This window comes from Aquarana catesbeiana, linkage group LG04 (genome assembly GCF_042186555.1).
Source record: "Aquarana catesbeiana isolate 2022-GZ linkage group LG04, ASM4218655v1, whole genome shotgun sequence".
Lineage (NCBI taxonomy): Eukaryota > Metazoa > Chordata > Amphibia > Anura > Ranidae > Aquarana > Aquarana catesbeiana.
In genome coordinates this window covers 138256468-138272903 of record NC_133327.1, presented here as the reverse complement: position 1 = coordinate 138272903, position 16436 = coordinate 138256468, and the positions used below count along the sequence as shown (strand labels likewise).

General features: G+C 42.9%; 1 protein-coding gene across 1 annotated transcript in view; it reads right to left on the bottom strand.

Moving 5' to 3' along the window:
- THAP4 (THAP domain containing 4) overlaps positions 1-16081 on the bottom strand; it is a 40688-nt gene extending 24607 nt beyond the window's left edge. Inside the window, exons 1-2 of the mRNA XM_073625761.1 lie at positions 15747-16081; positions 7878-8821 (exon numbers count right to left, since the gene is read on the bottom strand). Of these exons, the coding sequence (XP_073481862.1) occupies positions 7878-8821; positions 15747-15817 (1015 nt within the window). The 5' untranslated portion in view covers positions 15818-16081. The remainder of the gene's footprint in view (positions 1-7877; positions 8822-15746) is intronic.
- Between the last annotated feature and the right edge of the window lie 355 nt (positions 16082-16436).

The following is a 16436-nucleotide window of genomic DNA, read 5'->3' as shown; positions in this document are numbered from 1 at the left end:
ACTGCAAGCTGTCAAGGCCCTGAAGCAGCAAAGTAACCCCCAAACATAACATTTCCACCACCAGGCTTCACAGCTGATATGTGATTGTGCCAAATGTGTCTGTTTCTATGGCCAAACAGCTATATCTTTGATTCATCAGTCTTCAGCACATTGGTCCAGAAGGCCTGGTCTTTCCCTATATGCTCAATAGCAAACTGTAGTCTTACATTAATATTCTTTTTGAACAGCAAAGGTTATATTTTTTGCCTCACCTCCCATGGAGTCCAATATTTGTGTTTTCACTAACTGTAAATTAATGCACTTTGACAGAAATTATTGTAGGTTGCAAGGTACACAGTGGCGTATCTCCCATGGGTGCAATGTGTGCCAGGTACACGGGCTCTAGGGGAGGTGGGGCCAACTGTGCTTTGCTGCACACTGCACAACATGGAGGGGGAATTGTGATTCTAAAAAGTGACTCCTGACTTATGCAGAGCGGACACAGCTCACTCTGCTCTATGGGTGGTCAGATGTAAAGGGACCGGTTGTCAGACAAAGGAGAACGGATCCCCTTCTGTTTTTGCCTGATCAGTTTGGATTGGAGGTAAGTGGGTGTAAATGGACACAAGTGCATTTACATTCACAGCTTCATAGAGGAGAACTGAGGGTCTGATCAGGTCTGCCTGAAAAATGGACAGGCGGACCCGATCTGACCGATCATGTGAAAGGGGCCTTACATGTCTGATTGAAGCATTGCAGCAGCACCTGTCACTGTGCTGCTGTTGTAGGATTCTTGTGTAACTTACAGTCACTGATTGCGTTGCTGCCAGGGAGCGGGTGCACTGCTGAGGTCATTCTATGGGCTGATTTCAATACCACTCTGGAGGAAGGTTTAGCATCACAGTTGCAATGCCAACATAATCCTACCTACTTGGGTCCAGTGTAAGGATGGGCTCAGGTGTGTTCGCAGCGCCACATGCCCAAGCCCGCCAGGAAGCTTACATTGCGCAGCGCTAATCACAGGCAGGGAGACATTTCCCAATGTGCAGCTGCACAGATCGGAAAATGTTTCACTGCCTATGATTAGCACTGCAGAGTGTAAGCTTCCTGGTGGGCTCAGGTATGTGGCTCTGCGAACACACCTGAGCTTATCCTAAGTTCCAGTGCAACAGAAGATGTCCACACAGGCACAGCTTGTGGTCTGAAGCAGCAATTTAAAGACTCATCAGCACTAAGCAGACGGAGCTGTTTGAGTGAATTCTTGCTGCTGCCCAACCTGCAGTGCATCACTTACCCACCATTCTGATGAGGAAAAGGGTGAGCCTGACTGACTTATTCACAAATTCCTCTCATTTACATGTGTCAGTCTCATATTGTCCAGGCAAGGGTTAACGGTCCTTTCACATAAGCTTTCCAATCAGGTGTGCCTGTGAGTTTTTCAGGCAGACCTAATCTGAAGCTCCGTGCAAGTCTATGGGCGAGTGTATGTAGATGGATTTGTGTCTGTTTAAATCCACTTACCTCCGAGTCCATTCACATAACAGATCACAGGTAGCAAGATGTAAACAGACCCTAGTCTGTTTACATTTGGCAGCCCATACACCAGAAAGGGGTCTGTAAATGTCGGTTGTCGAAATGCAGACAAAAACTGAAATGTGCACAGATGTGCCATTCTGCTCCGAATGAGCAGGGAATCTACTCATGGATCCCTTACTAAATGGAGCAGAGCACATCCATGTGGAAGGTTCCTAAGCCTACATTCACACCTATGCAGGTGCGACAGTGCCCACATTTTACGTACGACAACATGTGCTGTGTTAGGGCAGTCCATTCACTTGAATTATCTGTCCAATGCGCTAAGATTGTGGCAAAAAAGTGCTTGAGTGCGATTAAGAATGAATGATGGCAGCACACACTTGCAATAAAGCATGTGTTGTGAAAGGAGACTAAAGCGTCGTAAACACGATTGGATTTTCTGCAGACAAAACCTCAGACTTTTGTTTGAAGTGCGTTGGCCCCAAACTTGTCTTGCAAACAAATGGCAAGGAATTGTCGGCCAACAAACGTAGCGACGTACTACGTGGTTTTTCAGCTCTTTAGCGCCACCTTTTGGGCTCCTTCTGCTAATTTCACGTTAGTAGAAGTTTGGTGAGTGTTGATTTGCGCTTTTCATTTCACACTTTTCGATTAGTTTCTGAACGATTGTTCGTCAATCAGCCATGTTGCGGAATCAGAGGAGATAACGTGTTATTTATTATTGGCCTTGGAGTTATTGCCTTGACCCAAGTCCAGTCCAGGAACAGCAGGAGAAGGATTTCTTGGACCAAAAATCGGTTGCTTTATTAATCGTGACCAATTATGTCATACGCCTTTGCTGCGGGAGCTCCAGGAGAATAATCCATGATTTTTGGAATTCTCCGGATGACGGACCCCTGCTTTCACCAACTCTTGGCATTGTTGACCCCCTATATTAAGAAGTAGGACACATGCATGAGGCTTTTAATTTTATTTTTTGGTTGAATAATGATTTGATATATTTTTTATATTTTTGGATGCATAGAATGCACTTTTTAGTTAAGTTCTATTGGCAGATAGCATGTCTAATTGTATTTGTTTTCTTTTTTAATGCACAATAAAAAAAATTGTGGAGAATAATACTTGGCTATGTGTTTTACTTCGGATGACAGTTTTTATTTTTTAAAATGTAACTGCCTACTCCCAATGTAAAATTAACAAGGGACACCAATATAGTTGTATTTTTGATCTTAAAACTACGGAATAATGGTGTTGTGGTAACTTTCACCAAAAAAAAAAAAAAAAAAGCCTTTGAAAATTTGTTTGCAATAACTCCATCAGTATCACCAGCAAAGTAGCTTCATTATTATCCTATTAAAGAAGAGAATTGTGCACTGCATTTTGAGATTTCATAATTTGCCACGTCACGAATGTTAATTCTCCCTTACGAACGCTAGTTTACAAGACCGACCACTTCCAGCTCATCCTCGCTTCTGAGCATGCTTGTTTGTACTTTGTGGAAAAAAAGGGGGGGTCAAACTGCGCTAAATAATCACACAATTAAACAAATAAATGAGTGAACAAAAATAGTGACAGCAGCAATTCTCCTGAATAACATAAGTTCAGTGCAGAAAAAAAGAAAACAATAGAATTGCGCTAATTAGCTATTGAATGTGAAGTGAAACAAAAATAGTGAAATTGATCAAATTCCTGAAAGGCAAACACAACCAAAATACAGTAATAGACTTGCCCAACTCACTTCACTCATGCAAAAAGGTACTAAACCACAAAATTGTGACATGAACTAAAAATTGATAGTGATAAATAAATAAATATTAAATGTAAAGTATAGTCCTCAAATCCAAAGTTCCATAAATGTAGTGATTTGTGCCAAAATAAATCTTGAGAGGGAAAGATCCGCCACCAAAACAGAAGGGGTGTCTGCTTACCAGAACCCCATGATCCCCCGCTACAGAGGATCAGGGAAGGCTGGTAAATGCTAGCTCCTGCCGGATCGACCAAAGGAACAGCTGCTGGGCTACTTAGAAATTGGCAATGGATTCTAGGTCTCCTCTGGAAAAAATCTTGATAATCCCAGCCCTCCTCACAGAACGAATAGGCTCAACCACAGGTGTCTGTACTCAGATTGTCATTGATTTTCAGCGGGACCCTCAGAATGTAGACCAGGAAGAGCATGAAGAAGAACCACACCATCCACAGGTACGTCCACACCATACATGACTTCACACTGTGCCACCACCCCGGCGCCAGCGGTAAAGCGGAGCTATTTTTAGCACAGCTTTACTGTCGTTTTAGCAGCTATATTCTACCCCCCGCTAGTGGCCGAAAAAGGGTTAAAACACCGCAGCAGCGTTTTGGGGAGCAGCGGTGGAGGAGCAGTGAGTTCACCGCTCCAAAGAAGCTGCTGACAGGACTTTTACTGACGCCCTGCCAGCGCACCACTCCAGTGTGAAAGCCCTCGGCTTTCACACTGGAGTGAATGGAGCAGCTGTTTTAGGGCGGTTTGCAGGTGCTATTTTTAACGATATAGTGCCTGCAAACGCACCAGTGTGAAAGAGGTCTAAAGGGCAAGTCCATTTTTGTGGGAAAAATATAGCGTATACAATTTGCAACACAAGCCCTATTGTATTTGAATGTTATTAAAAATTCCTTTCCTTTTCAATCTGCAGTGCTGTCGTCATTTTCTGTAAAACGCAATGTAATTTGGCTACCTGGAGGCGTTCTGTACATGGATGGTGTACAGAACACCCCCCAGATATGTCATTTCCTGCTTGTGCGATTGGCTTACTGATTTTCCCGGAAGTCTACACTAAGTTACAAGTCAGATTTTTGGCATCCCCTGCAACATTTTGGTGAGAAACTTCCAAAGGGAAATCATGTCTAAAGGGATGCCGACCCTGCAAGTTTCCTCATTAGGGCTCTGCAGTACAGCAGCTGACTGATACTTATAAAACCACTCCCATTAGACTCACTTCCACACATGGACACAAACAGCCATTTCTTCAGAACAACAAAAAAGGTAGGAATCTGCAACAAAGTTTGTTAAAATCCTTACAACGTACATTGATCACCCAGAGGGAGTGGGGTTACTCTTGAACACAAGGTCCAATAAAATATAGTAAGACCTGGAAAAGCTAGGATTTTTTTTTGTGTTATGTTTTCCCCCCCTTTTGGAGTAACCACCTAAGCACACAATCTTTATGCAATAAAGCCAATTGTGGCTGGTTTGAGCTTAAATTGTTGTGTGGACTTTTGCCATCTGTACAAAAAACCCAGTTTAGGCTCCTTTCACACTTCTGCGACCTGAAAGTCTGAAAGAACCTCAAGTCACATCAAAGTCAGACCAAAGTAGCGCAGGGACTACTTTGAAGTCGCACAGATATGAATGGTACTCATTGGAAATCATGGGGTACGACTTGTCATGTGACTTTGCAGTTCGCACACATGTGATAGGGGCCTAAAGCTGAAAGTGGAAGGAATTTTGCAATCCTCTTTGTATACATAAATACTAGCTTCCTTGCGGGCTTGCACCACAAAAAAAAAAAAAAGAAAAAAATATCACACGTTACTGACCAAAAACAATTAAAGCAGCTAAGAGTTGCTGAGCCCCATTTTTTCTGGGTCAGTGCATTATAAGGTGTTGGAGATACTAGAAGAAGAGAAGAGCCAGGATACTACTTTTTGTAACTGAAAAAAGAAATGGCAACCTGCATATTTTGTCTCTGGTAGCACCACTGACCTACAGCACTTGTGACATTGTCACTCTGTTTATGTATCTAATCAATCATTCAAAACACAGTGCAGCACAAAAACAAAAAGTGAATGGTAAAAAATTCTTCACTGTATTGTACATAAATACAAAGGTCATAAAGACCAACCCAAAATATAGGTGACCTTAAATAGTGGCAACAATTGAAAACAATATAATAATAATAATGCTAACACACAAAACTTAATGGGCAAGCTGATATACCAAAGTGCAACACAAATATCTTAAAGTGCAAATGCTACTAACATCAGTTATTACACAATTTTTTTTTTTTTTTACAGGGAACGCAAAAAAGTCCATGCAGGAAAGATGGTAACAATGATATCACACTTATAGCAGTAGTCCCCTAGTTAATAATAATGATTGGACATTCAGGTCACAAACACCTTTGGCGTTTCACCCCACACACTGTGCAGTATATTTGCTACCCCCGACAAAGAGTGGCCACAAAAAGCTGTTAAACTCAAATTCTCCCTAGCTGAAAAAGTACCATAGGGGAAGTGGAATAGCTCCTCTCCAGTTCAATAGAACTAGCAGCTCATACAGGGAGACACTTCCCATAGTGTAAGTTGCAATATTAAAAACTTTTATTAACTAAAATACATTAACAATGTTCGGCAGAAAATTCACAGCACTGTACACATAACAGACTTCAGATTATAAGCATCCAAAATGGCTGCCACTCAGTGCACATGCATGGTAGTGGGTTACCTGGCTCTTCCCTACGCGTTTTGTCATACGCGACACGATGAAACACGTAGGGAACATTAAGTGTGGTTGTGTTACACATGTATTTACTTATATTAAAGTGGTTGTAAAGGCTGAAAGTTTTCTAACTTCCTGCATTCTATGCATGAAGGTAAAAAAACCTTCAGTGTGCAGCTCCTCCCTCAGCCCCCTAATACTTACCCAAACCTGATCGATCCAGCAATGAGGCATGAGTGGGACTAAGCCATGCTCTCTGCCTTATGGACGCAGAGAGTTGGCTTGGGAGTAAACGCACACACAAACGAGTGCCCCAACAGCAAGCGGCTTGCTATGGGAGCACTCGGCAAGGGTAGAGGGGGGCCCAGAGCGCCGACGGAGGTACCCGAGAAGAGGATCGAGGCTGCTCTGTGCAAAAAAAATCACTGCACAAAGCAGGCAAGTATGGCATGTTTGCTATTAACCACTTACAGATCGCCCGCTGTCATTACACGGCAGTACTTTGAAGAGGAATATCGTTGTTATGGCAACAGCTAGCTGCCATAACCCCGGCATCCTCTTCTTCAGCGGGCAGACCGCTTTCAGATAAAAGTGGTCTCAGCAGCCTATTCAGCGCAAGATGACTTATCTGGGGCGGGAGAGGGGGCACCCCCTCCCGCCGTGCTCTGGTGCCCTCAGCCGCTTACCGGAGCCGCCGGCAGCAGCGGAGGCGATTGCGTCCTCTCCCCTCTGTGGTATGGAGCTGAGTGAGGGGAAGATGGCCCCCACCCGGCTCCATACCATTGCAGGGTGCAAGGGACATCAAAACGTCACTTCCGCCCATAGCTCTTAAAAAAGGGACTTTTTTCTTTTGTATCTTTTCAAACGACTTTTTTTATTTTTACATTTTTTTTTTTTTTTTTGCATTTTAGTGTAAATGAGATCTGAGGTCCTTTTGACCCCAGATCTCATATTTAAGAGGTCCTGTCATGCTTTTTTTCTATTACAAGGCATATTTACATTCCTTGTAATAGGAATAAAAGTGACACAATTTTTTTTTTTTTAAAGAACAGTGTAAAAATACAAGATAAAAAGAGTAAAATAAATAAGAATTTATTTTTTATTTTTATAATGTGCCCCATTCTACCGAGCTCCTGTGCAGAAGGGAACGCATACGTGAGTAGCGCCCGCATATGAAAACGGTGTTCAAACCACACATGTGAGGTATCCCCCCGATCGTTAGAGCGAGAGCAATAATTCTAGCCCTAGACCTCCTCTGTAACTCAATACGTGCAACCTGTAGAATTTTTTAAACGTTGCATATGGAGATTTTTAAGGATAAATGTTTGTCGCCATTCCACGAGCGGGCCTAATTTTGAAGCGTGACATGTTGGGTATCAATTTACTCGGCACATCATCTTTCACAATATACAAGAAATTGAGCTAAATTTACTGTGGTCTTATTTTTTAATTCAAAAAAATTTTTTTTTTTTCCAAAGGTCACTTATATTTTGAGTTAGCCTACACGACCTTGTATTTATGTACGATACAGAAAATAATAATTGACCATTTTTTTTGCGCTGCACTTTGCTTTTAATGTCCGTATACTTTGTATGAGAGTATTGTGTAAGCTGCTGGTAAGTTTTTTTTCACCCAAGCGCAGATTTCTTTATTATCCAACTCCATGCATGTAATTTGCAGGTTTTCCTTCTTTTGTGTGGCTTTACTCCCACAACCCAGAATCATACTGGTAGGTCGATTGGCACTTGCCATAGTTGTGTGTATGGCTGTGGTGAGGCATTCCATTGTAACCTTGTCTGGTGGATGTGAACAATTCAATTTACCCTGTAAAGTGTTGTGGATAAAATGTAAGCCCAAACAAATAAGTACAATAAATATATGTTCATACCTTGTTTATTTAACTTGAATGAATCTTTGCTAGGTTGCTCAACACTCCACCCCATATCACACGTTGTCAGGCACTGGTGTCTCTTCCTAGGCAGAGGGTCAGATGTAGAGCAGTATGAATGAAACAAGTCAACAGGGCTGGGATCCAGGTAATCTTCTTGAAGCAGAAACTCATGTGGTTCACCTGTATAATCACAGGGCTCCTCTACACAAACCTCATAAGACTCCAAGAGCATAGTGTTAATCTCAGTTTCCTCTAATTCAGGAGGATCTTTTGTTATGGAGTTCAACTCGGCGTTATCACTAACTTCTACATGGCAGGACAACCCCTGAGAATTGGGGTCTACCAGAGACAAGAAATATTCACCGTCCTGTACTGCAGAGGAAAGGCACTGACTATTTGGTGTAGAAGACAAAAATTCACTAGACATTTCCGTTTCCTCTACATCTGGATAAGGTGGAACTTCCATGTTTACTACATTTTGTAATAAGGAGGTTGTAGAAGACCGGCTATACGAATGCAGTGAGTAGATAAACCTACAAACTGTGGTAACGGGTGATGCCTTAGGAAGAAAACTGGAGTTCATGTCATCTCGGTCATTAATGTCAAAGTGAGGCTCATTTTCTTTCATAACCTCCTCATTTGAGTACATGGGTGGAGTGTTCTCCTCTACAGAAGTTGGAGCTCTTCTCTTCTGAACATACTTTCTTCCTCCAATGCCAATGCCAACTATGGCTCCTTTTCTTTGGATTCCCCTTCCAGTTTCAAAAAGGGAGGGGACAGCATCTGGTCTAAGAAGCGGGTGCTGGTCAGGCATACGTGGGACAAAGCTATCCAATGTGAAGTGTTCACTGCACAAGAAAGAGTAAGGCCCTGGAGTCCAGTCACTGCGCTGTATGGCAACTGTCCAGAGATAAAGACGAGCTGCATCCTTAAGAGGGAACCTGCAATAAAGCATAATAAATGTGAATAATATAATCATTCATAAAATGCTTGTATACATAAACTATTTATCGGGAACTGAGAACCCTTTCCGGCAGTCAATAACAATGGCAGATAATATAAGGGAGGTATGGATTCCAAGCAACTGATCAAAAGTAAGGTATCATTATGCAAACACCCGTTCTAAGTCGTGTTTTTCTTGATCGGCTTAGCGAGCAGATCAGGGCAAAAAAAAAAAAAAAAAGTGTGTGGGGGGGTAAGCTTTCAAATCAGTCTGGGAAACAGATATACCCAACTTTACTGACAATTTCTGGGCCCTGAGGAGGCATTAAAATAATAGGACATTTTATAACTGAAAGATTAATGTGGTGATCCGACTTTAAATTTCAGATAGGGTGGGTGCTAGAGCTGCACAATTAATCGTTAAAAAAATTGTGATTTCGATTCAACCCCCCTGGCGATCTCTGTTACAGAGTTTGCCGATTCTTTCATATAACAAGTGGAGAGACTTATCTGCTCACTCAGCTGTCAAAAGAAAACATCCCGGCAGTTTGCCAAGATTTTAACATGAAACATTGTAACTAACTCTTCCTTCTTAGATCAAAGGCATACAATTCTGTGTGTAAAGAAAAAAAATGTGTAAATGCAGGAAGTTTAACCACTTAAAGTCCAAATCTTTTTCTGACACTTGTTTCTTAAGTTAAAATCAATACTTTTTGCTAGAAAATTACTTGGAACCCCCAAACATTATATATATTTTAGCAGAGACCCTAGGGAATAAAATGTCAATTGCTGCAATATTTTATGTCACACTGTATTTGCCCAGTGGTCTTTCAAATGCAATTTTTGGGAAAAAATACACTTCAATGAAAAAAAAAAAAAAAAAAAAAAAAAAAGAAAACAGTAAAGTTAGCCCAATGTATTTAATGTGAAAGATGATGTTACGCTGCAAGAATCGTGAGAGAATCGTGATCTATCTTCTAAGCAAAAAAAATCGTGATTCTCATTTTAGCCAGAATCGTGCAGCTCTAGTGGGTGCCATTGCTTGCTCAAAACAGCACACAGCAAAGGACCAACATAATAGCATACTTCACTGACATATACTGGCAGGTAGTCAAAAAGAATTGGGCATGTTGATTATTCTTATGAATAGTTCCCCATTCACCCAAGCACCTTTTTCAGTTCATCTGATTGTAGGAAGTGCTCTGCCATTCAAATCTTTATGGGTGGTCCAGTTGCCATACTGTAATGAACATGAAAAAGTTGTCAATATGTTACTAAAGGCAAAAAGTTTTATTTTTTTAATTTATTTTGGATAGAGTAAGGGAGGGCTATAAACTCCCTAAGGTTTTTTTTGTCATCTGTGTCCCATTGGGGAGATTTTCCTTCACTTCCTGTCCCATAGCAAAAACAGGAAGTGAGAGGAAATCCTGATGTGTCACTAGAACTAGTGTCCCTAATGGAAGATTTCCCCTCTATTAGTATTCTGATGTCAACTCAACATTTTATTGTATTGTTTTTTTAAATCAAACAAATCAGTATCTACCTTTTAATTCCCACCATAACCTACTGGAACACAAGCTGGGCCTCATAAGAATACCGTACCACAGGGCTGTGGGACACTGACAACCTACATGAAGGCCCAGAATAAGCAATAAAAATGCCTCCAAGAAGCTTGAAAGGCCTGTGACTATCCAGAAAGTGACGTTTGTTAAAGCAGAAAAAAATCCCACCAGGTGGACAAACGCCTTTTATCCTAAAGTGCGTCTAAAGGCTCAAGGTTTTTTTTTACCTTAATGCATTAAAGTGATTGTGAAGGTTTATTTGTTTTTTTAAATAACAAACATGTTATACTTACCTGATCTGCACAGAGCAGCCCCGATTCTCCTTTTCTGGGGTCCCCCGACAGTGCTCCTGGCTCCTCCTCTTCAGCGAGTGCCCCCACAGAGAGCTGCTTTTAATGGGGGCAGTTGTGCGGGCGCACTCCCAAGTCCTGCTGCTGCATCCATTCACATAGACAGCAGGACTCGGCTCCACCACCTTGGCTCCCGTGTCACTGGATTTTAACGATAGCAATCTATCCAATGAGGACCCGAGACAGGGGCTGGAGCTGCTGGAACAATCGGGTTCAGGTAAGAAAAAGTGGGGCTCTGAGGGGCAGCTGCAGCACAGAAGGTTTTTCACCTTAATGCTTAGAATGCATTAAAGGTGAAAAACCTTGAGACTCTACAACCCCTGTAAGGTAAAAAAAACCTTTTGGTTAAAGCCCCCTCCCCCCCATATACTTACCTGAGCCCCATCTTGATCCAGCACAAGATGGGGCTCACACAACAGCAGGAACCATTGGCTCCCGCTGCAGTCAATCACAGCCAGTGAGCCAATAGGGAAAGAGCGAGGCCAAGCCATGCTCAGTATGTGAATGGACATGCAGAGCATGGCTCGGGAGCAAGCATGCTCGAGTGCCCCCCCTTTTCTCCCATTATAATCACTTTAACCACTTGACCTCCGGAATATTTACCCCCTTCATGACCAGGTCATTTTTTGCGATTGTGTTACTTTGACTATTGCGCGGTCGTGCAACACTGTACCCACATAAAATTTTTGTCCCCCCCCACAAATAGAGCTTTCTTTTAGTGGTATTTGAGCACCTCTGTGGTTTTAATTTTTTGCACTATAAACAAAAAAGACAATATTTATTTTCTGCTATAAAACATACCCAATTAAAAAAAAAAAAAAAAAAAAAAAAAATGTAAAAAGTCTAAAATTTCTTCATCAATTTAGGCGCATATTTATTCTGCTACATATTTTTGGTAAAACCCCCCCCAAGAAGTGTGCATTGATTGGTTTGCGCAAAAGTTATAGCGTCTACAAACTATGCAATATATATTCTTTTTCTAGTTATGGCGGCGATCAGCGACTTATAGCGGGACTGCGATATTGCGGCAGACATGGCGGACTCTTTTTGGGGACCAGTGACACTAATACAATGATCAGTGCTAAAAAATATGCACGGTCACTGTACCAATGAAACTGGCTGTAAGAGGGTTAACATCAGGGACGATAAAAGGGTTAAATAAGTGCCTAGCCTGTGCTTAATCACTGTGTAGGAGGTGATTTGACTAGGGGAAGGCTTTGCAGGAACACAAGATCAATACCTTCACTTCTCACAGAATGGCAATCTGCCTGGTTTAGATAGGTAGATTGCTGTTCTGTCTGGGTAATTGGTGGGAGCTACTGGACATAGAGTTCGCGGTACCTGCCGCTGGGCTCTCGCTGTGTGTGTGATCACAGCGGGAGAGGGTCGCTGGCCCTGGACATGTCAGATCATGTACTAGGTACGTGATCTGGCACAGGGAGTGGTCACCCTGCCGCAGTATATGTATGGTGTGCGATTCGCAAGTGGTAAACTGTAATTTTAGAAGAGGACAATAACTCTAGTAGTCAGAGCTACTACAGTGAAGGTCGCCATCTTCTACGTCGTGTGCCAAATGGCTTTCCTTATACACAATGATCATAGGGATTCACTCGCTCAACACTGCTGCCATTCACAGAACGCCTTTTTGTTTTTTTATTAATACAAGAAAGACGTTTCCTGGTTGAACCTCACACCTCGAGGGTAGCACAGGCCCGAAAGATGGCAACTATCATTGTAGTAGCGCCATCTACTATTGTGATTGTCAGCTTCTACAATTGTTCCTCAGGTATGAGATATGTTCATTTACATTGGTCCAAGCTGGACCAATGTAACTATTGCAATTAAAAAAAAAAAATCTAGATTTCAGTTTTAACGCTTTTAGGACCTTACTATTAATTGTTTTTTGTTGTCGTCATTAGTTCTGATGCTCAACAGGTATGACATGAACAGAACTGCCCGTCCTATGCACATTAGCATGATGTGCAAGCAAGCAACAGGCCCTCCTACTTGCCAAGCTGGCCCAAATGAACCATTTCCTTCACTAACATGTGCGCCTGCTGAAGGTGCCTCAGCTTCATACAGTATACAGCACTATGTTCCAGGTGCCTCACACCTGGAGCAAAATAGCGTGGGGCTGAGCGGCACTAAGCTATTCATAAGTAGCTTTGTATTTTATCAATAAATACAAACCTTCTTTTGACTGGCCAAGTTGGAGATTGTGACGTCATCAGCTTGGCCAATCAGAGGAAGCTTTGTATTAATTGATAAACTACAAAGCTGCCTATGAATGGCTGAATGCCGCTCAGTCCCACTCAATTTTGTTCCTGGTATGAGACAGAAAGGTCTCCTCTTGCACCAAGAACACAGTGCTGTATACTGTATGTAGCTGAGGATACATACAGTATGCCTATTGGGCACACATGTTAGTGAAGTAAAGTAAACCTGGACATCAGCTTTAAAATGCTGGTCACCTCTGTATCCCCTGCCACCCTCATCTAATGCTGGTCACCGCTGCATCTCTCTTCTAGTACAGTTCACGTCTGCATCCTCTGCCACCTTCTTCCAATACTGCTCAGCACCCACTGCCACCCTTGTCCAATACTGCTCACCTCTGCATCCCCTGCCACCCCCTTCCAACACTGCTCACCTCTGCATCCCCTGCCACCCCCTTCCAACACTGCTCACCTCTGCATCCCCTGCCACCCCCTTCCAACACAGCTCACCTCTGCATCCCCTGCCACCCCCTTCCAACACAGCTCACCTCTGCATCCCCTGCCACCCCCTTCCAACACAGCTCACCTCTGCATCCCCTGCCACCCCCTTCCAACACTGCTCACCTCTGCATCCCCTGCCACCCCCTTCCAACACTGCTCACCTCTGCATCCCCTGCCACCCCCTTCCAACACTGCTCACCTCTGCATCCCCTGCCACCCCCTTCCAACACAGCTCACCTCTGCATCCCCTGCCACCCCCTTCCAACACAGCTCACCTCTGCATCCCCTGCCACCCCCTTCCAACACAGCTCACCTCTGCATCCCCTGCCACCCCCTTCCAACACAGCTCACCTCTGCATCCCCTGCCACCCCCTTCCAACACTGCTCACCTCTGCATCCCCTGCCACCCCCTTCCAACACTGCTCACCTCTGCATCCCCTGAGAACTAGTAGGATTTTTCTTGCTGGAGGGTGCAGAACTAAAGCATCGTAGAAGGTAAGTTTACATTTTTTTTTTTTAAGGTGTAATATGTGAATGGGAACATTTCACAAATGTAAGGTAGGTGTTATCCCAAATTGGCTGCAAAAGTGTAAATGAACTTTAAGACATTGTAAAGTTCTGCTTTCCTCCTGAATCATAAGGTTGCGTTAAGTAGCGGCTCAGCTTCTGGTGTTAAGCTGGCCATACAATGAGCGAATTTCAGCCAATTCCTAATGAACCAGAAAAAGATGTAATCAGTGGGCCAGCTTTAGGGGAGCTCCTTTCCCTTACAGGGTCCTATGGAGCCACCCTTGAGTGCACACTCCTAACCAGGACTAGAGCTGGAGGTACACTTTGTACAGCTAGGCTTTGTGTCTCTACAAACATACACATATAGAATATTCCCATCACACGTGTTCCTGAAAAGGAAAGGGCCTGAAGTAAATGGGTGCGGTAGCAACACCATGGGGTTGATTTACTAAAGGCAAATCCACTTTGCACTACAAGTGCACTCGCTGTAGATCTGAGGGGAAGATCTGAAATGAGGGGAAGCTCTGCTGATTTTATCATGCAATCATTTACAAGCAAAAATGCTGTTTTTAATTTTCCTTGCATGTCCCCCCTCACATTTACAGCAACTGCACTTCCAAGTGCACTTGTAGTGCAAAGTGGATTTTAGTAAATAAACCCCCATGACTCTTCAAAATAAAATCCAAATGTTTAGGTGACCACCCCACAGCAGCAAAAGTGCAGCATTTCAAGGCCAGGCAGATGATGAAAGTGTACTGCGCGACCGAAACTGTGCACTTTTACTGCTGTGATTGCTTTAATAAACATCGGATGTTATCTTGTAGAACCAGGCCCAGGTAGAACTTCTGATGTTAAGCTGGCCATACACTGAGCAAACTTTGGCTGGTTCCAAGTGAAAGACAAAATTTCAATCAGCCACTCTGCCCAACATCCGTCAACTAAGAAAAAGAATGAGGCCACACAGGATTTGAGAAATTGAAGGAACACACAGGCCTGCAGCCTAGAACCAGAAGCCACCGCCTTGCTCCCACCTCCTCCAACACAACAGATGCACACCTGCAAGAGACTGCGCTGGTAATCAATGTACTCATAACACAACAGGAAGTTCAGGGAAGTGGTACTGGGAGAGCTGAACCCAGTGCTTTATAAAAATTTAAAAAAAACCCACGCCACACACACATTCTGTGGAATGCATATTTTGATGATCTGGATGCGTACTGTGAATTTTGGATACCATAATTATTTGTGCGTATTTGCGATTTTGTAGGTGTGCTCAATTTTAAGACTTGACATGTTCTATTTTATTTACTAGATACAATCCCATCTTTTATAATTTGCCAAAAAAAAAAAAAAAAAAAAAATGGAAAGATAGCTAGATAATATATAAATCTCTCTATCTACACACACACACACACACACTTGTGTTTGTTAGCACAAAATAAATTTTAGTGTATTTTTCCCTGGCAATATGGGTTTGATTAATAACTGCGCAAACATCGTGCAATGTAAACAAACTGCAACTATCACCATTTTATTCTCCAGGGTCTCTATCAGGAAATATATACTTTTTGAGGGGGGCTTACAGTACTTTTGGGAGAAAAAAAAAAAAATCATGTGACCATACAGCCGAATTAAAGGGGAACTCTAGAAGCAGCTCTAATGTTCAGCACACCAACTACAGCAAGCTGGACAGCACTTCGTGTTTGCAAAGTTCCCAACATGCACTGCTGGAGTGCCAAAGCTGCCATAACAGTGACCTTACAGATTCCTATCCCTGTGACAGCGCACCTGTGGAAGGACACGGTCTTCCCTTTCCCTTGCCGGTTGGTGCAATTGGGTGCCGCGCAGCATATCACCATGACCAATCCCAATGTCCTTCCGTACAAGATGGCGGCGTCCTCGCTGTACGGAAAACAAGATGGCCTTTGCTGTATGTCAGCAGACAGTGCTGGTGTTCGTTTTATCCGGAAGGCGATACTCTTTTCACAATGTATGTGGAGCTAATGTTAAAAAGAATCCACAAGTAATCGCCTCCCCTACAGCCAGCGTGCAGCGACCGTACAAAACAATCCTGTCTCTATGTAATGCCCTGACTTCCTGGTTTGTTAGAACTTTCTAATCATGTGAACGCAAAGCTGCATTTTATTGGAGCATTCCGAGTCAGCTGACACCGCAGCTCTAATCAGGGTATGGCTGAATAGTGTATACTAAATGAACATCTCATGCAGTTTATAGAAGAGACCCCACCTCCCACTCAAAGTGTGAAACATTGGTTCTTAGCTTTGCTGAAGAGGCTCACCATACACATTACAGTCTGAGTGTACAATCTTTGTACAATCAAATTTAGATTTACCAAAAAATATGTAATGTGAGGACCTACCTAAACTAATCCAACCAGTGCCTATCCAATCAGGCAGCCTCTTTCACTGCATAGTTGTGGGTAGATCCAAAGAAGGTAGTACAATCAGATTGTAACGT